This window comes from Trachurus japonicus, chromosome 3, assembly GCF_045865225.1.
Source record: "Trachurus japonicus isolate A0001 chromosome 3, Traja_1.0".
NCBI lineage: Eukaryota > Metazoa > Chordata > Actinopteri > Carangiformes > Carangidae > Trachurus > Trachurus japonicus.
Window position 1 is genome coordinate 11,932,650 of NC_140909.1, and position 24,511 is coordinate 11,957,160.

The 24,511-nt window shown below is 41.7% G+C and overlaps 2 protein-coding genes across 5 annotated transcripts; both read right to left on the minus strand.

The window, feature by feature from the left end:
• Positions 1-6,996: 6,996 nt before the first annotated feature.
• polr2m (RNA polymerase II subunit M) lies at positions 6,997-11,353 on the minus strand. Its single transcript, XM_085761817.1, has 4 exons — positions 11,009-11,353; positions 9,326-9,922; positions 8,989-9,211; positions 6,997-7,717 (listed from the first exon to the last, which is right to left on the minus strand). Exons 1-4 carry the CDS (start codon positions 11,116-11,118, stop codon positions 7,574-7,576), a joined length of 1,074 nt encoding a protein of 357 aa, XP_085617943.1. The 5' UTR covers positions 11,119-11,353; the 3' UTR covers positions 6,997-7,573.
• Positions 11,354-13,161: 1,808 nt separating this feature from the next.
• On the minus strand, positions 13,162-24,092 carry myzap (myocardial zonula adherens protein). Of its 4 annotated transcripts, none has more exons than XM_085761852.1 (14): positions 24,003-24,092; positions 23,105-23,185; positions 18,659-18,751; positions 17,463-17,627; positions 17,256-17,348; positions 17,033-17,146; positions 16,775-16,927; positions 16,099-16,224; positions 15,711-15,839; positions 15,527-15,621; positions 15,241-15,346; positions 14,844-14,927; positions 14,487-14,548; positions 13,162-14,389 (listed from the first exon to the last, which is right to left on the minus strand). In XM_085761852.1, exons 1-14 carry the CDS (start codon positions 24,078-24,080, stop codon positions 13,783-13,785), a joined length of 1,986 nt encoding a protein of 661 aa, XP_085617978.1. In that variant the 5' UTR covers positions 24,081-24,092; the 3' UTR covers positions 13,162-13,782. The 4 variants fall into 4 exon arrangements, with proteins under 4 accessions (XP_085617978.1, XP_085617962.1, XP_085617971.1 ...); XM_085761836.1 differs by having other exon boundaries at positions 14,487-14,593; XM_085761845.1 differs by having other exon boundaries at positions 16,775-16,939.
• Positions 24,093-24,511: the final 419 nt, after the last annotated feature.

Consider the following 24,511-nt stretch of genomic DNA (forward strand, 5'->3'; position numbering starts at 1 on the left):
TTGTAAGTGACGTCACAGTCTTGTTGTGTTTTTGTATCAGAATCCTGTCTGTGCTATAAAATCCACCACTGTCCTCGTCTGTGGTTGTTTATCAAAAACACTTTGCACGCTGAGAAGTTACATCTCAGCTGGAATGTATTTACGATGCGAAGGAAGTCGTCTAATAAGAGGGTGTAGCTGTCTGTCTGTGTGTTTGTCTGTGTGTGTGTCCATCCGTCTGTCCATCTGTGTGTCTGTCTGTGTGTCTGACAGCTTCTCTTAGAGAAAACAAAACATTAATAAATAAAAAAATAAATAAGAAAAAACAGTCTGGGCCTCCCACTCCCACTTGGTCTCCTCTGGTTTATCATACTCGTATCCAACCACCATCCTGTGGGGCCAGGGCCGAGCAGCACAGTCTGCACACCAACATGCTGTACTGCAATCAAAAACACCTGGCCTCGGGGCCTGGAATGGTCACAACATTACAGCATATAAACGAGCCAACTACTCCATATAGAGGCCCCATAATTGTTGGACTGTAGAGGATTTCTGCTTTTTTTCTTTCTTTTTTCTCTTTTTTTTTCACTGCACAGTTTTACTATTGTTGTAAGACACAAGATCTGGGGCCAAACTAAACCAACCAATACAGATTTTATGAACATCATTTTACAAACAAAGAGGAATTAACCAGAAAAACTGTATGACATCAACAACTCACCGGAGCTGCATGCGGGGCTCTGCTTGGCCACGGAGATAAGATGAGATTAAACTGTCCTTTCAACTCGATGGACGTGATTTCCAACACCTACACACTGTTTCACACCTGCAACACAAAAAGGGCATTTGGCATCAACGCGTCTTTGACACTATAAAGGTTATGCTTCATGAGAGTTTTAGTGAGTTGGCAGGACTCCAGGGAGCTGGATTTATAACTCTGGTGATTGTTGGGGTGTCCTCAATTTCTCTCAAGCAGTAATTAAAAAACAAAACAATATGACGCTTCAGATTAACGTCACAAACAACTTTGGCCAAGAAATTATAACTCAACGCAGCGACTGTCACCAGCGATGTTATGATCCCTCAACCAGGTGGTTATAGAATAAAATCCATTGAGAAAACCAGCAGTGTTTTCCATGTACGCTGGAAATCAGTGTCAGATAATGGTGACAGACGGCTCTAACATTAACATTAAAAGAACCTCACTCACAATCAGCGGATGTGTCAGTCGTATGACCTGGTTCGGTGCAAGAGCTTCTTCTGTCACAAAGTGGGAAAAATGACTGAAGCCTCAAAACAAGATGAGAAAACAAAAAAGTGAAGTGTAAAGAAAAAAGTGAGGGGGGTGCGGTGTGGTGCAGTGGGTTGGGGTGGGGTGAGGGGGGTTGTACAAAAGTGCATTGTTGTTGTTATATTAATGGGAATACAAGAATAAGAATTTTCCTCCTCATTATACCCAAGCTGCCGGGCAGGGTCTCTGGTTTCTCCCCCCTGCCGTGCCCTGGCACCCCTGCAGCATCCCCACAGAGACGGCTTCCTTGCCGTGATGAGCTTTTGACAGGCCCCAAAACAGCCTGCTTAATGCTGTGCCAGGCCAGACATGGAGCGGCTGGGATGCTGGCAGCTTCTTGGCCCACACCATGCATCACGGGCCTCAACCCATTTTACCCCCCCACCCACCCCTTCCTTTTCCTCTCTCTCTCTTTCTCTCTGTCTCTGTCTCTCCGCCCTTTCTTTCTAGTGCCTCAGGATTGTTATGCAAAGCTTTTCCAAGCAGAGATTGTGGGAGTTCTTTCAGGCACAGATGTATCCAGATCATATTTGTACAATCTCCCGCCGTAGTGAGAGATGTAGGTCTGGACTCAAAGCTCCTGTTATCTGGGGCTGAGGAGCCAGGTGCGAGGCTGCGGACTGACTCACCTGGGACATGCATGCACCACACCTTTGAAACATAGAGCGTCGCTATCTGGACTCAAACAGTAACTTTAGCTCTTTGTCTCAAATAACTGCTGACAGCTGTTGATCCTGCTGATTCCCCTTGAAGATGGTGAACCATCCATAACAATCCTCTAGTTACTATACGTTTATAAGATTTGAATGGACTATGAATGAAAATGCCCATTGACAGATCAAAAACAGCCACAGCAGAAAAGGAAGGGAATTGATGATGCGTCTTATGCCGGTGTTTTAAAGATCCATCGTGTAAACTACAGCATGAGAATAAAAGTTTGAGCTCCTGGGACAAGGAACAAACATGCACTACTGCCATCCAGTGTGGGACTACGGGTACTACCTGCAGAGCCTTAAAATAAACACAAGATGTGACTACACAAGGATAACTCATTACAGCTATACCATGCCTTTTCCATTTGTGGTCAGTTTTATGGCTTTTGAACTGTAAACATTGTTCCAAGCAAAAGGAAACACATAACGCTTGTGTTGTGACATTCTTATCTCTCAGAAACTTTGTGGGCTGGTTTACTGCGCTTACATTAAACCTGGTAGTCAATTAACCTCTGGCATAAAGCACTAATAATGTGTTGGTGGAAAAATAAGCACTTAAGTCTGTTTCATAATGAAAACTGCAGTGTTTAAAATATAATAACAGTGCATGTGCATTTTATGGAGCAGTACTGACTATTAAAAGCACATGTTCTTTTTCTGCAACACAACAAAATAAAGCTAAAGCTACATTTCCTTATTGATTACACCCATTAAATCCAATTCATTAAAAGTGGATGGAAATAATGAAGACTTTTGAGAAGGATGAAGACATGGGCTGATCTTATCAGGGACAGAGAAATGGACCTTTACTCCAAACGACATTTGAAAGTGTGAAATTAGGCAGAGCTACAGAGATGTCCACACTAGAACAGTTTACCATGTGTACAAACAAAAACACACTGGATAAGGCTGACAGACACTCTACTCTCACACACACTTTCTCTAATGGACCCTGGTCTACGTAGGAAACAGAAGAACTAGAAGGGACCAGGACGACGGGAAAGCTATCACCTTATTCTAGTTTATAGTAGTCATTTAATTAATTTTTTTAAGAAATCACATATGCGTGGGAAGTTTGAGTATTTACTAATGTGCTGAACTTCGTGCTACACTGATGACAGCCATTTTTGAAGATTCACTCTCTATAAGGGGACATACTGCCTATACTATAACTGTAGTAATTGTCAGTAATTACCATTATGGAGTATTAGCTGGTAAAAATCATGAAACAAACAGAGCATGGAGATAATGGGTATCCCTGTGCAGCTGGTTCACCGTCTTGTGTGGGGGAGTATATATATATATATAGAGAGAGAGAGAGTACATCTTTTCTGCTGGAGATGCATTTACATTCAGCACATTTCTGTAGAAAGATGTGTTGCAAACAAATCTGACAAAATTATAGTAAGAATCCACACCGATGTGCACGTGCATCGAGGTCTGTGTGAAGAGCTCGTGATCTGATTTTTATAAGTGAGATGTCGGTGAAAGACAAGCAGTCACTGGAAATCCTGCGCTCGGACCAGGTTCATATGCAATAAACTAGCCATGTCTGGTGAATGTTTAAAGAAAAAAGAAAACAATCTTAAGAATGTAAAAATGTAATAAATTTTCCATAGCTATATTTTACAACCAGTACTCAGTTCCAAACACCTCTGTCTTTTTCTTTCTTTCTTTCTTTTTTCTTTCAACGGACGTCGGATTCACACACCAGTATTTTTTCAGGACTCTCTTGAATGCAACAGCCACATATCAAACTTCCTCAGGCAGTCAACAGTCGTGACATGAACTATGTGCAGGCTTCCTCTCACACACACATTTCATAGTGAGATAACTGGAGACCTCAGCACCTCAGTCATGTCAGGAAAGCATTCACTTTCCCCATTGCACACACACACACACACACACACACACACACACACACACACACACACACACACACACACACACACACACACAGAAATCAGTCACACATGTCCACAATTGTTTGTCATTAATAGCTCATTCTGTTTTCATATCCAACATTTGTTCAACAGTCGCACTCAAGACAAACACCAATGAGCAGCACTGTCTCTCTCCAACTCCCTGTGACCTCCACATGTTAAGATTAAACATATATTTGGTGTCATTCATAAAATGCCATGTATTTGATGCCATTCATCAGCAAAATACATTTCTAAACGGGAACTATGACCTCGCAGCAGTTTCCCTCCACCAACCAGCCAAGTTGCAGGAAATATGGTCACAATCTCCTCCTGAGTTACAGCTTTGAAAAATGGCCAGAGGGATTTTTGTAGAACATTATGAAGTCACAATGACTTCATCATTTGACCTTTGACCAATGATAACCAAACTCTATAATTCATCATTGACTCCAATTAAATATTTGTCCCAAATATAAAAAAACTGCCCCTGACGGCAACGTGCATCAGCGTTTTCGCATGAATTTACCTCAAAAACAACTCTGTCTCATAACACTCGATTATTATCTCATAGTGTGGTGAATGTGCAGGTCACAACTTGTCCACCAGAGCGTTTTGGAGTTGTTGGATTGTGTATTTGATGAGGGAAACCAAGAAATCCCATTAGCCTCCATAGCGTAGCTCTGAGCAACTCACGGTTCTGCTCCGCCGTTCTAAAAATAGCTTGCACCGACAATTAAAGGTAACAAACCTACTCCTAAAACTATAGGGATTATGGCAATTATGTCAATTTGCCAAAATGTTGAACTATCCCTTTAAGAGAACAGAAATGTGTTTTGTGAAGTCATATGGCCACCAAAATACATACAGTTAATCTTTGGGTCTGAGCCTCCATTTTAACTAAATTTGTAGAAATTTGTAGAATTTGTAGAAATTTGTAGAATTTGTAGAAATTCCCTCAAGGTGTTTCCAGTGTGAAGACATAAAGTGAGCAAAGATTTAACAAAACTACGAGTTAACTACCACAGAGATAAGAAGAGGACACCTGCAGTCATTAGGAGTCCTACGAATCTCTGTACAACATTTCATTGGCTATCTATCAAATAGCGTTGGGTTGACTGACCAACAGACCAACAGTGCCATTCCTAGAGCCGTGCTCCTGGCATAAAAAAACAGTTTTCCTTAAATTCACTCCCAGTGCAGCGAGAGGAGGGAGAGCTGGTTCTAATTGGGATGAGGAGATAGGCTGTAACCTTATCTGCAGAAAACTGCTGTGTGCTGCATTATTTCATCTCCTCGTGTGCCCTAAAAAATATGACAAAAACATCAGAGAATGGAAAAAGCATGACCTCAGACTTTGTAACCTGGCAGATATAATCCAATCATTCTGCCGAGGGCCTAACTCGTGTTTAACGCCAGTCTATACATCATACTGTATATCTAATTTAAGGCTGAGCTGACTGGTCTTTGAAGAGGCAGTTTTGAAATCACATTCCAGTTTCCCCTCCCAAACAGCAAATTATTTTTACTCCCAGGAGACGTGTGATTTCGGACTCAAGAGTTGGAGCAAATCACTTGCAGACTACTTCATGAGGAGCTTATTAATCTGAGACAAGGGGTCCGGGATTCAAGTTGAAGTATAAACGACTTCATCATCAATGGACAACATTTAGAAAAAAAAAAAAAGCTTTGACTGTAGAGACCGTGTGCTCGGTTCCACCTCAACAACATCGACATACGCTCAGAGTCAGGTTTGACGCCAGATACCAAAAGCTGCAGCAAAAATGTGCCCCATAATTGGTAACAGTCTCTGAATGTATGTAAGCAAGGTAGGCTGTAATTAATCCCAGCACAATGAGGATCCTCTGCGGAGCCCGCTCATGTATTTGTTGTTGGACGTCACCACAGGGCCACTCTGGAGCCCATCAGATATAGTGTCTAAATACACAGCAATCAGACGGGTTTTTTCTTTCAAAAATGTCTCCCACCAATGCCTCAGTAACAATTACTTAAGGTTATCAAGGGGCATCTACCACCAGAATCTGACCCACATGAACTCACCCTCATTTCCCCAGAAACGTGCCTCAGTGGCTTATTTCTTTCCTCCGTTAAACTCCCTGAATCAGGTTATTTAGATTGCGATGGCCTGCCGCGGGTCCTCTGTGACAGCTGTGAGAGCGATGATGGGAAAGGCAGTTTGGAAAGATGCTGAATGTAGCTGGCACTTCTTATCTACCACATATTAGCGAAGCTGAGAAATGGCATTTGCCATGTTGCATTAGCCCGCTGCCGCCCCATCATCGCCTGCCATTCCCAGCAACAACACGATCCAAATGCATTCCAGATGTCTCAACCATCAAGCTTCAATATTTCACTACCTCTGCATTAATCTTATCAAGTGTGTCACAGATCCCTGCTTGATAACATCTAACTGGATTTTAGAAACTCGAAGCCTGCAGTTGACCATAGCTTCAAACTGAAATTGATATCACTTTACAGAGTTATTTTTGCACATAAAAGAACTAAAATAAGTTGATAGTGTATATGTTGCAGCTATTTATTAATCGGAAAATAGTGGAACTCAATTTGCACAGGGGAAACCGGGTCTTGTTTTATGAGGATCTACAGAAAAAGACGTCAAAATGTTAACAAACCACATTTTACCTTATAAATATGAGGTTATAGAAAGTAGCGATTTATAGGTTTATAAACTTAGGTCTGTAAAAAAAAAAAAAAAAAAAAGGTTTATAGAAAGCGGATCATGTTTGAGGGACAGTTTCCGCATGTGGAAAGCTACACAGTGAAATACTATTGTATGGTGCACTGAGGTTTTTTATTTCTTGGACACTCATGCTCCATCTCAGCAGAGAACAATATACAGTGTGTTTCATGCACATTATCACTTTGTAACACGGGATCTCGTATTAAAGCTAACCTTCAGATGGCAGATTAATTGGTGTCAAGATTTAATCAAATGAATGAATGCAGGATGAAATAATGTTCCTGATGCTGCAATTTCTTTCAGATGCGGTAGTTCACTATGTCTGTGTCGGAAATTCGATTTGTCACTGACTTCACACAAACGTTACCATTTGGGCAATCAGAGGTGTTTATTCAATCCTGTTACACATTCAGCAAAAATTAAAATCTGACACAACTACCTGCAGGCTCGTGTCTGGTATCTAGACAAAGCTTCAAACAGCCACTTTTGTGTCAAAACAGTCTGCTCCACCTGTCGATGAGCTTTAAGTGCATGTTCTTGTCAACACACTGAAATAGAAATTTCAATGTATAATACTCTCAGGGCTCAGAGAGTAACAACACCATGAGTTTCAGCGTACTAGAGGAGAACTATTTACCTCTAGTGCGTTTCAAATTTAGCATTCAGGACCACAGATATTATTATTATTACTGCGGGACACTGAGACAGCTGATCCCAATATGAACTGAATGACAATTAAGCAAGCTAGTGTCTCAACCTGCCATTCAACGTCCTGAGTCTGGGATACCAACTATGCCTTCACACCATGCAAAGACCTTTTTCCTCTGCTAAGAATCCCTGTCCTCGGAGTGAAAATCCTGTGTGATGGGTCCTGATTGCGAGGTCCAAAGCCCGTTTCCCTCAGGGCCAAGGTCTCACTGGTTTCCCCAGCTCTGGCCTTCAAGCATCAGTCCTCCTCTGAGGAGAGCTGGGCTCCTTCGTCGTGAACCTCTCTGTAGGCAGCCATGGGGCCACCGTCAGGAGTGTAGCTCCCCATAGAGGTCTTCAATCCCTCAGACAGTTTCTGGGCTGCCAGCTTGGCCTGCAACTCCTGAAATTAAACACAACACAGAGAAAAAAGTTGACATGAATAGGCTGGTAAACAGTAAACAAGCACATTATTATAAAGCAGCACAGCCATAGCTATTAAACCCTCGACAAAAGTAGGACTGATACTAAGCTTAACAGGCCTCTGTAAATTGACAACAGCACACTGTTTGACATTTGGCTCTGTCGTCAGTACTTTGGATGTGAAGTGATACACGGTGCCCACACCACCTCGCTGCTGCCCTCTAGAGCTTATGGAGTGGACCTGGCGTATAATCACACTTCATTATTCACACAGATTCATTATTATATCATCACAACATTCACTAGATGAGAAAATGTCATGTTGACATTGGATGGATTCAGCTTGTTTGAATCCAGGTGCAATATGAACACCAAACTCTCTACTGCCAAATACATTAATGTGCTCTTTACAATACAGTGATTACACTGATGCAATTGTAATGCAAAGAGTTTTCTATTTATATCTGCTACATGGCACATTGTGATTGGAATGACACGAATCTGGACATAATACGTATGTATTTTCTTTTAAAGTAGGGAGGGACCAAGATAAATAAAGAAGACTTACAAGTAAAGACTTATTAATTATCATTGTTTATTGTTCAGTTTGTTTATTTATTCATTACAAATATATAAATGGCATTTATTATTATATAAGACTGTGTTCAGAGCTCCTGCAGCAGTGCGTAAAAAGACAGAGCTCTCATTCAGCTGAATCAGGTCAATTCGTGTTTGCCGACACAAGGTGTTCGAGCTAAAAAAAAAAATGCAGTCATCTGCCAAAATAGTTGAATCTCTTTGCCTGTTGTTGGACTGCAATGCAGGATCATACAGCAAGGTGCTGCGGTGACCAATCAAACATGTGCAATAATATACATTTATTACCTCACATGTTTCTGCTCATTCTTTGGCTTTTGACACTACATAGGTTGTTGATTTTATGTGTACAGATTATTTATCTGGGGTGGAGAGAGTCTATTTATGTATTTATTATGTTTTATTGTATCTTTTATCTTTAGTATTTTGTCTTTTTATTATGTTTTATGGTTTTTATTTCACTGTACAGCACTTTGGAAACCTTTGTGTTTATTTAAAATTGTGCTTTATCAATTAAATGGATTGGATTGGATGGCAAAGTCCGGGTCAACGACATTTACTTTTGTCAAGTGGAAATTTCTAACCTCATCAGTCTGCCTACAGTTCAGAGTATACACTGCATGTACAGTATAAGAGTGTGTTGGCTGCACTAACCTGCTGCTTCTTGGTTTGTTCCGTCATGAGCACGGCTGACTCTTCCAGAGACAGGAGCTGGGCCGGGCTGTGGTGGAGGAGAGGGAGTTTGGCTGAGGTGATGTCATCCAGGTGTTTTCTGTCCCGCTCCCTCCTGGCCTGCGCGGAGAGCGGCGATGAGCCTTCAGACGGCTGGCTGGGTGACGAGGATCCTGAGGGAGAAACGTTGCTCCTGTGGGGCAGCCTGGAAAAGACAGTGGAGGGAGGAATATGTGACTTACAATGTGACTGAATGAAATGCACATTATCATCCAAGTAATTTTTGCAATAAATGTTTACAAATGTCATCATGACTCACTGGTTTGGTTTGAATTTCTGCTTCCTGGGAGCCGAGGGGTTCTCAGTTTTTTCCAGGACAGTTAGAAAGTGAGGCTTTTTTGGTGTGTGCTCTCTGAGAAAGTAATTGTCTCTTGCCGTGCTGTTTAATGGGTCTTTGGACTCGCTACTGAAACCAGCACTGGTTTCAGACAGTCTGACCCTTTCCAAGGCCTCCACAAGGTCACCCTCTTTTGTCTCATCAGAGTTCAGAGAGGCCCCAGCAGCAGCTGTCTCCATGGTTTCACCGGCAGCCGCTATGGAGACAAACTGGTCCTGTTGCTCGTCCAAAGTGGTGTTTTCCTGCACATGAGCTGAGATAGGTGAAGTCCCTCTCTCATGGACCATGTCGCCTGCAGCAGCACTTTGCGTGTTGTGGTGTGAGGCTTGTTGTGTGTTGGGGAGAGCACGGCTTTGCATAGTGAACGCCTGCTGGTATTTGGACTGTAACTCGGTCCTGGCAGCAGACAACAAGCTCTGTCTCCTCTCCTCTTCATTGTGTTGCTCAATGGCAAGTCGCACTTTCTCTGCAAACTCTGATATCCTTTTCCCCTTGTCAGGAAGAGACCGCAATAACCTCCTGCAAACAGTACAAACCCATCATTTTATGGTAGATTCAAACTACAATTAAAGCATACAAGACTACAGACAGTGAACAAGCTTTTTCTTTTGCACATACACACACTTGTGTATATTCTATTACCATTTGAATAACACTATATAACCATAATAGATTAGAGAGAGAATTATTTTGACCACAGAAGAGTCTGTTCTTTCAATTGCAAAATGAATCATGAGTGACATGTTAGTCATGTTTGGGTGCTGACATCTACAGTACTGAAGAAGATGTTGTGAAAATGTTATACTTATAAGTCGTAGTCAATGACTGACAACAGACAACGGCAATCTATAACTATCTATCTACAGTGTAAATAAGATGCTCTGATGTTCAGTTCAGTAAATGTATGAAATCTGAATAATGTGGATGTGGAAGGTGCTTTCACAATTATACACCCCTCTAGTTGAAAGTCTATAAAATCAAGAGGCACTAGTGCAAATTCAACAGGTTCAATATTAGTGTAGTTTCCAAGACTGGATTATCATTTAATTCAAGTAAGATCTATGTAATGTTTGGACATTCACAAATCAAAAAACAAGTTTTAAAACAGGATCAATGGCAATAAAACCATAACGTTTTAAATGAAAGTAAAGTCAACACTCGTCTTTATTTATACTTTTATCTATTTGGTCTGTATAGATGGCAAAGGCTGTGCACAGTACAGTACACATACTGTATATGTGAACTATATAATCATAAATTAAAGGATGTTTAACTTACACAAATATCTAGAACCACATTTTAGCATGTAGCCTGATATTTTAACAAGTCATGGCACAATGTTGTTCTGCTGCAGTCTGCTGCTGTCACTCTGCACCATGAAGATAACAAACCTACTACAGTATGAGATGATGAACTCCATATTATTGAAGACTAAAAGTCTTATCACAACAAACCAGAAGTGACAGTGTTTCTCCTCTGTCACTGTCATGAACCATCCGTCACTGTCACAGAGTCTGACTCTCATGTGCGACAGGGAAACACGACAGGTCCAAACCACACAGTCTATGGCTCAAACTGAGGCATTTATATACGAAGTGGACTTACGTGTTGGAGAGGATCTTCTCCTGTCGCAGCAGCAGCTCTTGGAGCTGATCTTTGCTCTGGTGTCTCAGGTCTCCCACCTGTCCCTGGCTCTCTGTCCACGACGCGGACATCGCTGTTAGCTGCTCACAGCTACGGTAACCTAGCTACAGCCGCTCTCTAACGGCAGCAGCTGACGTTTCACTTTGATACACAACATAAAAACTCTGGGTGAACTTTACCCGAGTCAAAACATGGCCAAATCTCCGTCTCTTTGGTGGTTAAAGAGCTTTAAACCTCTTTAGAGCGGCAGGTTTACTTCTTCAACATTTCAAAGTGTGGCTCTTCTTCGTAACCGGAAGTGACATGGAGAGGTGGCGCTCTGCTGCCACCTACTGCACCGACCGGGGTACTGCACCGCTTCCTCCTGTCAAACAGCCAGTCAAGGTGTTTTGCTGCCCTCTTCGGGGCAAACGTAGTTACCAGCAGCTGATTATGACACTTCCCTGTTGACAGTGACATATTTCTGTCCTCTCTCTCTCTCTCTCTAATCAATGCAGCCAGTGTGAACAGGCTTCAACGTCTCAGATTTTCCACAGCTGCATGTCCAGTCCGGATGTTTCCCAGCGACCATGCCAACTCATTTATCAGCCAGTGCAACAGACAGACAATGACCCAAACTTCAACCAGGAGGTTACAGCTGTGTCCTTAATGTCCCCTCTCAGAGTTCAAAGTGGGTTTAACTGATTGGCTGCGGCTGCACAGCTGGAACAAGATTTTAGTAGAATGGGAATGTCATGTGCATTTTGACCTACACCGGAAAAACACTATGACCTGCAATTGTTTCACATGTGCATAGTGTCCACCACAATTCAAGAACCAGAAGAAATAGGTAGGCTATAGAACCTAATAATACACTCAAAACAGAATATACAATAGGCTAGGACTGACTAAATTTACTACATGGCTTTGGGGTTTGTTTACAATCTAGTTTTGTTGAGGGAAACAAAGTTTAATCGGCAAACTACGGATTTGCATAGTGAAACCTGTGTGCATCATTTCCTGTAAAATGCAATGAACCGCAGTTCTGAATAAGCATGATCTGAATATTAATCATAGGATGTGTCCGCAAAATAAAGTAGTGTAGTGACATCTTTTGCATATTTTCTGAACATGTAGGCTAGTTCCGTGCTTATGTAGGCTATAACATTGGAACATGGAAATGTGTGGAAATTACACATATAACACGGAAGCTGTACAAACCAGTTCTAAAAAATCTATTTTTTTCTATGACAATTTAATTTAGAATAATCCCCATCATTGAGCAAAGGTATCAAGTAAATGCATCAAGCTGTATGTAGGTGTGTTGTGTCCAATGATGCAGTAAGCATACTTGCACAGTAAAGTCTTTATTAGCCAAACACTCTGCTGGTTTCTTTCCATTAGTTTCAGTTTGATATGTAACTTTAAGGAAAAGGCACATCATGAAGCATTTTCAAATCACAGTTGTGGCAGTGCAGACAACAGCTGGATAATACTTGTGCCTGTGGCTCAGGAATGGCAGTCACCTCATTAAGGTTAATATCTTCAAAGTAAATTAACAAATTTATCATTAACACAGAAATTGACTTTATACTGTATTATCATACTACCCTGTTGCCAATTCAAAGAGATTCATTCCCACCACCAGTATCAGATGGTAGGCTCACAAAGGCACAAAGCATGATATAAATATTTTGTACATAATGTGACAATAACAAAATAATATTCATATAATTTGTACAGAGCCCAATATAAAATGTTTAACACAAATGCTTTATCAACCTTCACATCAGACTGAATGCTCATAGCTCCATGAGCAACATACATAGGCTTCATTGACTGTAAACAAAACAAATAAATTCTTCAGTATATTATTTACAAAATATTTTACAGACCTTCATATTACTTACACCCTACAATATTTCATTATACAGTAACTAACAGTAATGTGCAAACATAGAATCAGAATAGGATAGAAAAACCTACATACAGTATGACTTTTTGACATCGACGAGTCCAGATTTATATTCTACACAAGAAAGACTGTCTGACTTCTGACTGTCTAAAATATGAGATCTGTGTCACACGTTTAATTTAAAAACACAGTCAGCAGTGAAAATAATACCACAGATGACTGTGTTTTAAAGGAATATATAAGGATTAGCCTGCACTCATAAGCTATATTTCCAAGGGTTAAAAGAGAGAATCAATAGCACTCTCGTATCTGTTCAGTACTGTAAGGTTGCAGGTAGTTTTACCTGCAGGAAAACATTAACTATGGAGTCAGGACATACTGGTGCTACAAAGCTCAGCTATAGGCTACAAGGTTTATCTTAGCATAAAGACAAGCAGGAAAAGACTGTCCTGTTCTGCTCTGTCCAAAAGTATTGAAATACACTTACTAATAGTTATTCTTATTGTGTCTTCAATACAAAAGATTATGTATAAAAACTGATAATGCTGGTTTTGTCCTGGATTACTTCTTGGCTGTAAACAGAGTTTTTAATAGTTGCTTGGCAACTGCTGCTTTAACCCTGTACAGTTGTGGGTTTTAGACTTCATTGCTTAGATTTTGTTGCCACAAAATGGACAAAGCCTGCAGGGAAGCTGTTTCTTCCTGTTTGCAGAATTGATGCTAAGAGGCTAAACCAAGCTAAGCTACCTGACTGTTCTCTCTTGGTATTGAGATGATCATGTACTGTAACCCTTGTCACAAATAAGTATTTCCTCAGATGTCCATTGGTAGATATGTTACTTTAAGATTCGTCAATGTTTATCTTTGCAGTCATTTCCATAAGTTTCAGGAACGGCGAATAAACTTGAGGTGCTCTTCGTCTCGGTTGAGAAGAGGATGGGGCCAAAGGCGATTCCCCCGGACTTGAGAGTGTGTTTGCGTTCGTTTCTGTGTCCACCACATCTCTCCTGGACCTGACCGGGCTCAAAGAAGGTTCCCGTTCAGTCTGGTAGGTGTAGGAGGATGTCCCACCACTCTGCACCAAAGGTTGGGAGTCCAGGAAACGGCTGTATTCAACAGGAGTGTACCTCAGTAAACTAGATTCCAGCCTGCTGGGTGGAGGGTCTTGAGACCTGTATGTCCTTGGTTGGGTGGGCGTTGTCAGGTAGAAGCATGGATGCTGAATGGGTGATGAGGGGCTTGAAGGTTGTAAGTAAGATAAGACATGTGAGGGAGATGAGGGTTGAGTGGGAGATGAAGGTTCTGTTGGTGACAGAGATTCAATGGGTGATAGCCGCTCAGTAGGGGATGGTGATGGTGATGGTGATGGGGGCTGAATGGATGGCGGGAGTTGAATGCGATGAAGATGACTGGGTTCGCTCTGAACATCAAGCCTCTGTGCCTCATGTCTGCAGATGCACACATCAGAATGAGAAACCACCTCTAAATAAAGCACCAAATATAACCTGATGCTACTAAATATGTTTCTCCGGCCCTGTTTCTTACCTGGGGAGCAGATCACAGCCTACTCCTACCTCTCTGGTTTCCAGAGAATCTCGCTCCCTATTCTGTGTAGACACAAAATACTTCAGCTTGTCTTCTAATTCATTATTCTGGGAAAAGGAAAAGAGGAAACAACACTGTCAGGTCAGAAACATGCAAAGGACTGCAGTCACTTTACGCGTGAAAGTGACTTGATAGATGCAGTGACACAAGAAAAACCACACAGGCACTGCTGAAAGCTCAGGAGATCCAGTGCTCAGCAGCCAAGGCAATCATCTGTGGTCATGCAGGAGATTACCACACCACACCAAAATTTAAAAAGGACGGTATACTGTACATTCAGTGAAACGTTTGTCTTACCTCACACTCCACTATTGCAATCCTGTCCAGAAGCTCAGAGATGAACATGTCCTTCTGAGCGACTTGAGCTCGCAGTGTTTCAACCTTCACAGATTCAAGAAGACAACAATCAATGGAAATGAGAGATTGCGTTATTCCAGATTCTAGAACAGAAACACTGCACTTGGCAAAAAGAAAATGCACCTCCCCTTATGGCTCCTGGATCAGGATTAAGTTAAATACCCTTTGTGTGCACTGAATTCGTGCATGCTCTGGAGCTCTGGTAAATAAACCTCTTCGGCATGACGTAGCCTATGCATCCACACCCATTATCAAAACACAAAGTAGAGCCTCAGACCTGAATGCCTGTGGCCGAGCAGTTTCGCACACACAGATGACATAAGTAAACCATGCTCACCTCCTCGATCATCCCTTTGACTTTTCTCTGCTGGCAGAACACCATGTCGTTCAAGTGTTTGATTCTCTCTCGGAGATCCAGCGCTTCACGTTCCAGCTCTTTGGACCTAAACACGACCAGCACACACACACTGATTGATTTGCAAACATAGCAGTTACAGTACAACATGGTATCTATTGAGTGAAGCTCCCTAGACACTTGACACTCGTTTTGATGCATCCTCTGAATATCATGAGCAAACTTCCTCCTCTGATTTTGTTTCTCTGGACTTTAATATGATTTGTACCTTTTGGCCACAGTTGTATCAGTTTTATCCATCAGCTCCATCAAGCGGAGACGCTGTTCACACTCCTGCAGCTTCTTTTGGAATTCACCTTTTTCCTGTGAAGATCCGTTCAATCATTAAGAATTTTAAAAGTTAAACACATTGAATAGTTTGACTTGAATAGTCATTTATCGTCGTGTCTTACCTTTCCCATACAGTCCAGTAGTCGCTCTACCTCAATGATCCTCTGGTCCCTCTCAGCAATCTTGGCCTCTGCTATCCGGATGTTATTTTCTGCTTCCTCCAGTCGTCTGATGTAGTCATCAATTTGGGCCTGGGTGAACAGAAATACATTTCAGTTCAGATGAATTAGTTGTCAAGAGGTTTATTATTTATCTTTTTTTTTCTTTTCACATCCTTTATCTTTGTTAGATGTGCCAAAATAAATCAAAAGTATCTGAACTATCTTGAGTAATCATAGCTCATCCATCTTGCTCTTATGTTACATTCAGCAAGTTGTGGTTTCTATTGGCACTAAAACGGTGTGATGTGCTGTTACGAGAGTAAATACATAAGCAGTAAAGAATGCAGACCTGTAGGTTTTCAATCTCCTCCCTGTGTTTCCGTTGTTCCTCCTGCAGCTTTTCTTCATATTCCCTCTGTAGCTTTGCTGAGAGCTCCTGCAGCGCCTGAGCGTTGGCCTCCTGCGAAGACTCCACCTGGATAATTCACAGCGCAGCACAGCACAAATTAAGACTATGCTCATCTGATTATTCTGTACTGACACAAGAATAGGAGATGAGGAGGCAGCTGATGTGCTACTATGCTGCAATGGGATCATCTGCTTTTAGATCCGGGGGATCAAGGCATGCTGTTTTATGTTCTCATGTTTTTATTCTTTGAAACTGTAGTTATTCGCTCTCTATTGAAAAGTCGCTGTATTGTTCAGTCATCACAGACTAGAGCACAAGGTGACTTCTCAGAGCTTTTATGACTCTGTGATTTTACTATAACCTGCAACAGAAACTGAAAAGTGGTGAGATATAAGGGAGGGAGTCATAAACACTATACACTAAACACGTTATCTTGTTCTGTTGTGAGAGACTCATCAGACCGTTTTGCAACAGGTCATTTGAGCGCTCGTCACACCGCCTGGATGACCAGAATGTCTGAGTATCTCAATGAGCAGGTTTTCCCACAGTAATGTTTTGAGGCGTGCAGATGCACATGTGGGTTCACGTGAAATAATGAGGGTGAACTCGGTCTGACCTGGAGTCTCAAACTCTGGTTTTCAGCCTGTGCAGCGGCCAGCTCCTTCTCTTTGTCTTTGAGTTTTTCTTGGGTTTTCTCACAGGTCCTCTGCCAACTCTTCGTCCCGTCTCTCGTGTTCATTCTGTTCTGACAGTTCTCCAGAAGGGATTTCTGCAAAGGAAGCTTTTTTTCTTATCAAGCCAACATTTTCTGTGATGTAGACATGTGCCCGGTGTACACAGCGTCTTCACAGGTTCAGTTACATTGATTTGTTACCTGCAGGCCGATGTTGGCAGTTATAAGGGAGCTGTTCATCTCATCAAACTTGTCCATGGCCGCCGTGCGGATCCTCACCTCTGATTCCAGACTCCTCCGGTGTGAGTTGGAAGTCTGTAGAAACAAACGGTCCACTACTTTTTCAGTTTTATTCACAGCTTCATAGACTGGAGGTTGATGAAGGAGTTGTGAGTTTGTCTCACTGTGTTACATAATTCATTACCCTGAGATCCTGTGAAAGCTTCTGCATTGATTGCTGCATTCCTCCAAACTGCCCGTACATTCGCTCCCTCACCTTCTCCAGAGAATCTCTCACCTGGATACACACACGTACAACATACAGATATGGTCAACACAGCAACAAAAACAGCCGTATGGAGATGTGTTCACCTAAACACTTGGCTGCTTGTTGTGTTATATCTCCACTCACCTCCCTGATGTACCTCATCTCATCGTGAAGGTGATTGACCGTCCACTCTCGTGCCATCACCTCCTGCCGTCTGTCCGAGCCCGTCCTCTGCACTACAGCGTACACTTTGGGCCCATGATGCTGCAGCGAGGACTCTGGCACCCCATTGGTCATGTCTCCGAGGTGCTGAGGGAGACAGGATCACACCGGTCAGGTTTCTGTAGCCACCCTCCAACTGAGGCTAACTAAGACCGTCATTGTATTTGTGTAGTTATGTGCATGCTTGTGTGCAGACATGCACACTTGCAGGTGGATCACATGTTTGTGTGTGGATGCACATGCTTGCATATGTATATTTGATCAGGTATTTCCAGCACTACTGCTGCTGAGCACTGGAAACAGGAGGTTGGGAGACAGGGGCTAGAAAAAAAGTGCAGGCCAGGGTGTATTCAAGGTGTCGTGTTTCTGCAACCCAGTACATGAGCTGCTGCCGTTTCTGTCTATTGTATCTCTAACAGCCAGGCCATCACTGAAAACGGATGCACGCCAGCACGGGAGCAGTGCAGCACGGTAAACAATACAATAACTAAATAACAAATGACAGTTGTTGTCATGGACACAGATTAATTTCTCAACTGCAGCTTAGGGATTCAGTCTCTATAAATATTTCAGAGACACTGCAAAAAGCAAAGAGTTGTAAGGCCACAAGTAATGCTCACTACATTAGACACATGACATGATTATACAGTTTTTACACACTATAAAATGTCAAAATATAATAATGAACGCCCATCACAATTTCAAATCGATTCATTCAGATCGCTCGATCTATATCTAAACAAAGAACACCAAGGAACCATATATTAATCAGTTATTTCTAACCAATCATTGTCGTAATCTCAATCTTACTGTAATTGTCTAATCTTTTCAGTTTTAATCACAGTAATTCTAGATATTTACAGAAATCTCCTAAACTCAGAACATACTGTATGTCTCCTTTGTCTCAAATGTGTCTGTCTCCTTCCCATTTGAACAAATACACAGGAATTGTTACAGTCACCTTCGAAAGCATCTGTTCCTGCTGAATATCCATGAAGACATTATTAATGACAGCCGGCGAGTGCACGCACAGAGACGTGTTTTACAGAGGGATGCCAGTGACACACATGCGCCTCAGTGTCATGCCAATTATTCATGTGGTGGATGTGTCTGTCTACCTGCTGAGGTGACTCCCTGCCAGCTGGCCTCTCTCTTTGGACAAGCCCATTTTTCTTCTTCCACACCCCGTTGACATCTTTTTCTTTCTCCGCCTGCAAAAAAAAACGTGAAAAAAAACACAAGAACAACAAATATTTACGTAAGATTGCTGTCATGAATCATTCACCGCATTTGACTGTGTTGACACTTCAAAGTTCAAAGGGTTCAGATTATGTAAGTATTGTTATTTAGTGCAAACACCCCTTCAGTGATACCTATACTAATTAGCAAAGTTTCGGTTGCAGCACAAGAAACTTGACTGTTTGTGGCCCCACACAACAAAGACCCTCAACATAAGCAAACACAGTTGTTTTTCTCCAGTCATTCTACATTATGAAATGTCTGTCTAACAAATATCATGTATTTGTACTGCATAGAGAGTCAAACTTTTTCTCATTCACTTTGGCTCAATTCTCAAATGAGAAAAGCATTTTTTAAAAACATTAAGGACAAATCTCTGGGCAATAAGTTTGCCATTACTACAGATCAAAATGTCTCATTCACTGAAGCAAATTGCATTATAATGGTCTGTATTCAGAGATGATACCTGCCTGTTTTGATGATAGGTGGATGATTCATTCACACATAAAAGAGCTCAAGATACAGACAGAAATGTTTAAACTGTTACAACCAGTCCAAGCCTCTCCTGCATGTATAAATCCAACAAAAAAAACCCTATATATGAACTAACAATGTAACATTACCAGACAGTTGTTTTCGATGCAAATGCATAGCCGCCGGAACGACATTCCAGACATGGCTGTTGGGTCGAGTCATTTCAAAAGCACACTTTTAGTGCAGCTACTCCATCTACTCAATAAAATAGTTCTGAGTATTTGCTTCATGTGTTGTAATGTTACATAATACATTATTATTTCATAGCGTGGTGAATGTGCAGGTCACAACTTCTCCACAAGAGCATTCTGGAGTTGTTGGATTGTGTATTTGATGAGTTTTGAGGGACAAAGGACCAGTACCATTCACCTGAGCAGCTCACGTCTCTGCCCCGCAGATCTCAAAACAACACGCACCGATAATCAAAGCTGCTTAGCTACCCCTATGACTATAGGGATTATGGCAACAGGCGAATTTGCCAAAAATATTGAACTTAAAGGGATACCTTTAAGCATAACAGCAAAATAAATAAGCTACCAGGTTGAAACTAAAACTAGATTTTGAAATAGGGTCCTACATGACTGGTAGAAATGCAGAAATAATCTTTACGGTTTTCTCGAACACGATTTCATCTGTCAAACATACATGTAGGCTATACTATAAATATGACATGCAGTGATAATGTGTTTCTCAAACGATGAAAGACCCGTTTTTCTTCTGCACAATTTATTCTTGTATATTTTTACCTTGCTTAGTTTCATACCTGCTGTACATTCACTTGTATTCATGCCCACCCACACTGCAATATTTCTAATAAAGCAAATTGTAGTTTTATCTCTATTCAAATTGTCTTTATTTTTGTTTTACATAGTGATGTCTTTATATTTGAATTCCTTACTTTCTTTACTTGCCCTGTACTTCTATTCTACTGTTGCAAGTGAATTTCCCAGTGGGATCAATAAAAAGTCTTATGTCTAATGTTTTGTTACTTTAATAGTTGGTGTGTAAGACTGACTGACAGACAGACAAACAGAAAGTCAGCCCCCACATCTCAGAGATACTATAAGACTGAGGAGAAACCAGAACAAAGACACCAGTGTTTCCTTGTGTCTGAGCTTCACATTTCTCAACAACTTCATCTACAGAGAACAGACCGTTGTGAAATGTGAATTCCAGCAGATGGGAGGGAAGAGCAGCCATGTTACTGTAATGTATTGACACAGCAGCAGCACAATAGTAATATATAGAGGCCAGTGTTTACATTTTCCTTGCTCAAACTGCTGCTTACATGGGTTCTTTTGTTTTGTTGCCTTGAGGGAAACTGACCTGAATCATGCGCCATGTCAAACACCTCTCTGTCATTTGTTTGCATCACATGAAGTGACTGCTCTGCCATATGACTGTTTTGTGATGGGTTCGATTGAATGGATTAGCTCCTTATTCCCAACACGGACATGGTAGTTGTATTTGAAGTCCCAGCACAAAGAGCCTCTCATGTAGCTCACTGGGTTGAATTATCTTCACTTTGTGCTATTGTAAAGATGAAATTCAATGCTGTAGGTGTAGAAACATTTATATGTAGCTGTCATGTGTCCTTTAGTCCTCTGTGATTCATTGTGCGGATGTATTTCATCTCATCTAGGTCATAGTCACCGGCTGGATTGTGTCAATGATGTGTCAGGTTGCACTCCCTCCACCACCTCCTTTCTGATTTTTATGGTGAGGAGCAACTTTAAAGAGTTTATTTTCATCCATCATGATTAACTACATGTCTTCCATTTTACACGTTTTATTCCTTTTTCAATATAAAATCAAACAAAATCTAAGTGACCTACATCTGATCTTCAATAAAAATTTAATCTGAGACCAAAGGTTGAGCAGGGCTGTAAAAACATGCAAGGACATGGATGCTCATAGGGCAGAGAAATTCAACAACAAAAAACTGGACTATCAAAACGAACCTGTTTAAAACACTGTACAAGTATTTGAACTGAACCTCTTTGCAATTACAGCAGCACCTGGACAGCACTCAGAGCTGAATACATAATGAGTCTAGATGAGGAGGACACAGAAGTGAGCTCTTAACCTCCTGAACCCTAATCTTCCTCTTCAAATTCTCCTGAACAGGCTTTTTCCACTGCGTGCCACAGCTCCACATGCAAATTATACTGTATACACCAGCTTGTCAGGCCTACTATAGTGAATACGTTGTGCTTGCATTATTTAATGTATATTTTCACATGATATAGATCTTATAGAAATAATCTACTGTAACAGAAAACCTTTTTTGTGAGATTATGACCAATCTTTGCAGTAATTTGTAGCCACACAAAGACTTGAAACCGGGAAACCACCATCGCGGCTCACCAATGTGTTTTTAAAATAATTTATCAATTTATTTTGTTATAGCCATGACGAGCAATGTGTGTTAAAAAGTGAAGTTCACAGAGAGGTCAGTTTCGTTGCTTCTGGTCAGGGCAAAATTGGCCTGTGGCTGTGTGTTTGTGCTAAACTACGCTAAGTAGCTGACAGTAGCGTGACAGAGTCTTTAATCCTATCATGTAACTCTTGGCAAGAGAGCAATGATGCTTATTTGTGTAATAAGTGTTCTTATTCCTCCAAGGTTAATGTAGGCCCACTATTTTTATTTACTGTTTTTATTTCCTCTTATTGTTTTCTTTCAAGTAGAAACTTTTCCTCTGCTGTTGGAGCTGCTGGTGTCGGCCCTCAGACAAACTGGCGACACAGTTGTACAGTAAGGTGCAAACTTACATCTTCTCCAAACACAAACCTCACCACCAAGCATATGTGTGTTACTACTCCACACTATGTATTCACTCTTGACTAGACTGTCCTTTGTCATCAGTTTCTATAGTAGTAGTCACGCCCTCCTCCCAAAGTGAAGCACATTCAGAGATTGTGGTATCAGTGGAGTGTGTGGAGGTGTGGCAACTTGACGAACACCACACTCCCTACAACAGGCCAAGGTTCATAGAAAACATGCCACCACACTTCTGTCAGGTTCCTGCACAGTTAGAGGGGCCAAGAGTCGGTAAAGCATCATCACGCTCCGTTCTCACACTCTCGCTGCCAAACTCTGGCATCAGACGCCCTGATCCTTACCACAAACAAAAGCCAGGGATGAGCCACCTACAGCAAACACCCATCCAGCCTGCAGCGTAGACTCACAATAACGATTCATATTGTCACAACGTTCGTTCATCAACACACACGTACTGTATCGCCTGAGTGTAATTCTGCACTCTAATGAGCGAAAGCCAATTTAATGAGCTGTGTTTGTCTAGTTAATACTGTTTGCGTTAATATTGTTCCAGCTAACACTGTGTCAGCTGCCTCTGAGACCGAGAGCATGCATGCTGTTCTGCAAAAGCATCTTAAATATGTTCTATATGGAATAGATTTACAATATAGAGTCGGAGCTGCAGCTTTGAAGAAAATGTGAAGCAGCTGTGTGCGCATTATCACATGCACACACCCTCCTGTCATGATTGTGTAACTGGACCAGATGATAAAAAAAACCATAAATCTCAGAGGCTCCTTCATCTTTCTTCTTATGTATTATGATGAATTGATGCTACAGTTTCATTATTCCACGTCACAATTATCTGTTAGTGGGGGAGCCACAGTCCAGTTTACCAAGAGGCTGCGCAGGGTTTAGCTCTATTCATTCCTTGTTTACCTATCTAAATATGGTTGTCAAGAAAGATTTATAGGCAGGATGCAGTTTGATTAACTGTAAAATTTCAATGAGAGCGAGATGCATGACTTACCGTGTCTGAGTTGTCTGTCTTGGCCTTGTTGTTTCCATTGTCTCCAGCGTGTAGAGTTAACCTGAGGCGTCTGATCCTCCTCTGACAACAACAACAAACAAATGGGCAAATAAGGGCAATGTTATACAAGCACGTTCACTTCTGTGTTTCTTGCCACAGTGAGATAGTGATACTGTAATATGGAATGAGTGTTAACCGCATTACATCATCGCAACTAAGACACTGAGTGGTTACAAATGTCACGGACCTCTAACAGTTCACCACCATGGGTTTATTTATAGACAATGGCAACAGAACTGCAAACAAATTTCATGTAAATGCTCTGAACACATCTGACACATCCACTGTAATATTTACACTATACACGACCTCCTTCATTTGGTTGTGTAACAAACATGAAGGTTTTTTTTTTTTTTTTCAGTTTAAGATCTTTAAAGATTTTATCTAAATTCATTTCTCATTTTAAAAAAACATAACATACAGCAGTAATGTGTTCCCACAGTATCGTTTACTGTAGTGTCTCCTCATTTACAAACAATGGGAAAAACTTTAAAAGCTGGTGTAGTACAAAGGCCTGTTTTATCAGAGGGCTGTTCAAATAAACATGACATGTCCAGTCTGCTGCACACCCAGCTCCCATTACGTGCTCATGTAAGTGAACACATCCCACAACAAACATGAACTTTTAAGAGGATTGGGGAATTAAAAAAAATGTTAGGTTGGATTAAGAAAAGGGTTTTTTTCTGACTGTACAGACAAGAATCAAAGCAGCAGGGACAAACAGAAGGGAGGAAAAAACACTGGGCTGTTTGCAAAACACTGAGGAGGAGAAGGAGGAGAGACAGGGGGGAGAGCCGGAGGGAGCATTTACTGTCCTGACTTCTCTGGGACTTCTTACCTCACTTAAAGACTCTGGAGAGTCCTCTGTTGTGGTGGTGGTGGTGGAAACAGCTCGTCCTGCACCGTAGCGAAGCATGTCTCCTCTTCTTGTCCACTTCTCGCTTCTCTTCCTCTCCCTCTCTCCAGCCCTTCTCCCTCCCTCCCTCCCTCCCTCCCTTTCCTCTCACTCTCCTTCCTGAGTTCTGCTCAGAGTCTCAGAGCGACCATCTGCCCCCGGCCCCAGCCTGGGAAGAGGAGGGAAATTCCACTCTCTCTCTCTGTGTCGAGCCCAGTGGTGGTGGTGAATGCTGCGAGTCCACGAAGGGGCCCCCAAGCTGCCCTGTCTGTCTGTCTGTCTCTCTGTCTGTCAGGTAAATGACCAGGTGCAATCCAGCAGCTCCACACTCACAAACACAACTATGTCATTGTCCTTCTTCCAGTCAGACTCTTCATTTAATCCATGGGCCTGACAGAGCTGTCAGTCACTCAGCAGCCTCCCTCTCTCCCTCCCAGCCTCCCAGCCTCCTT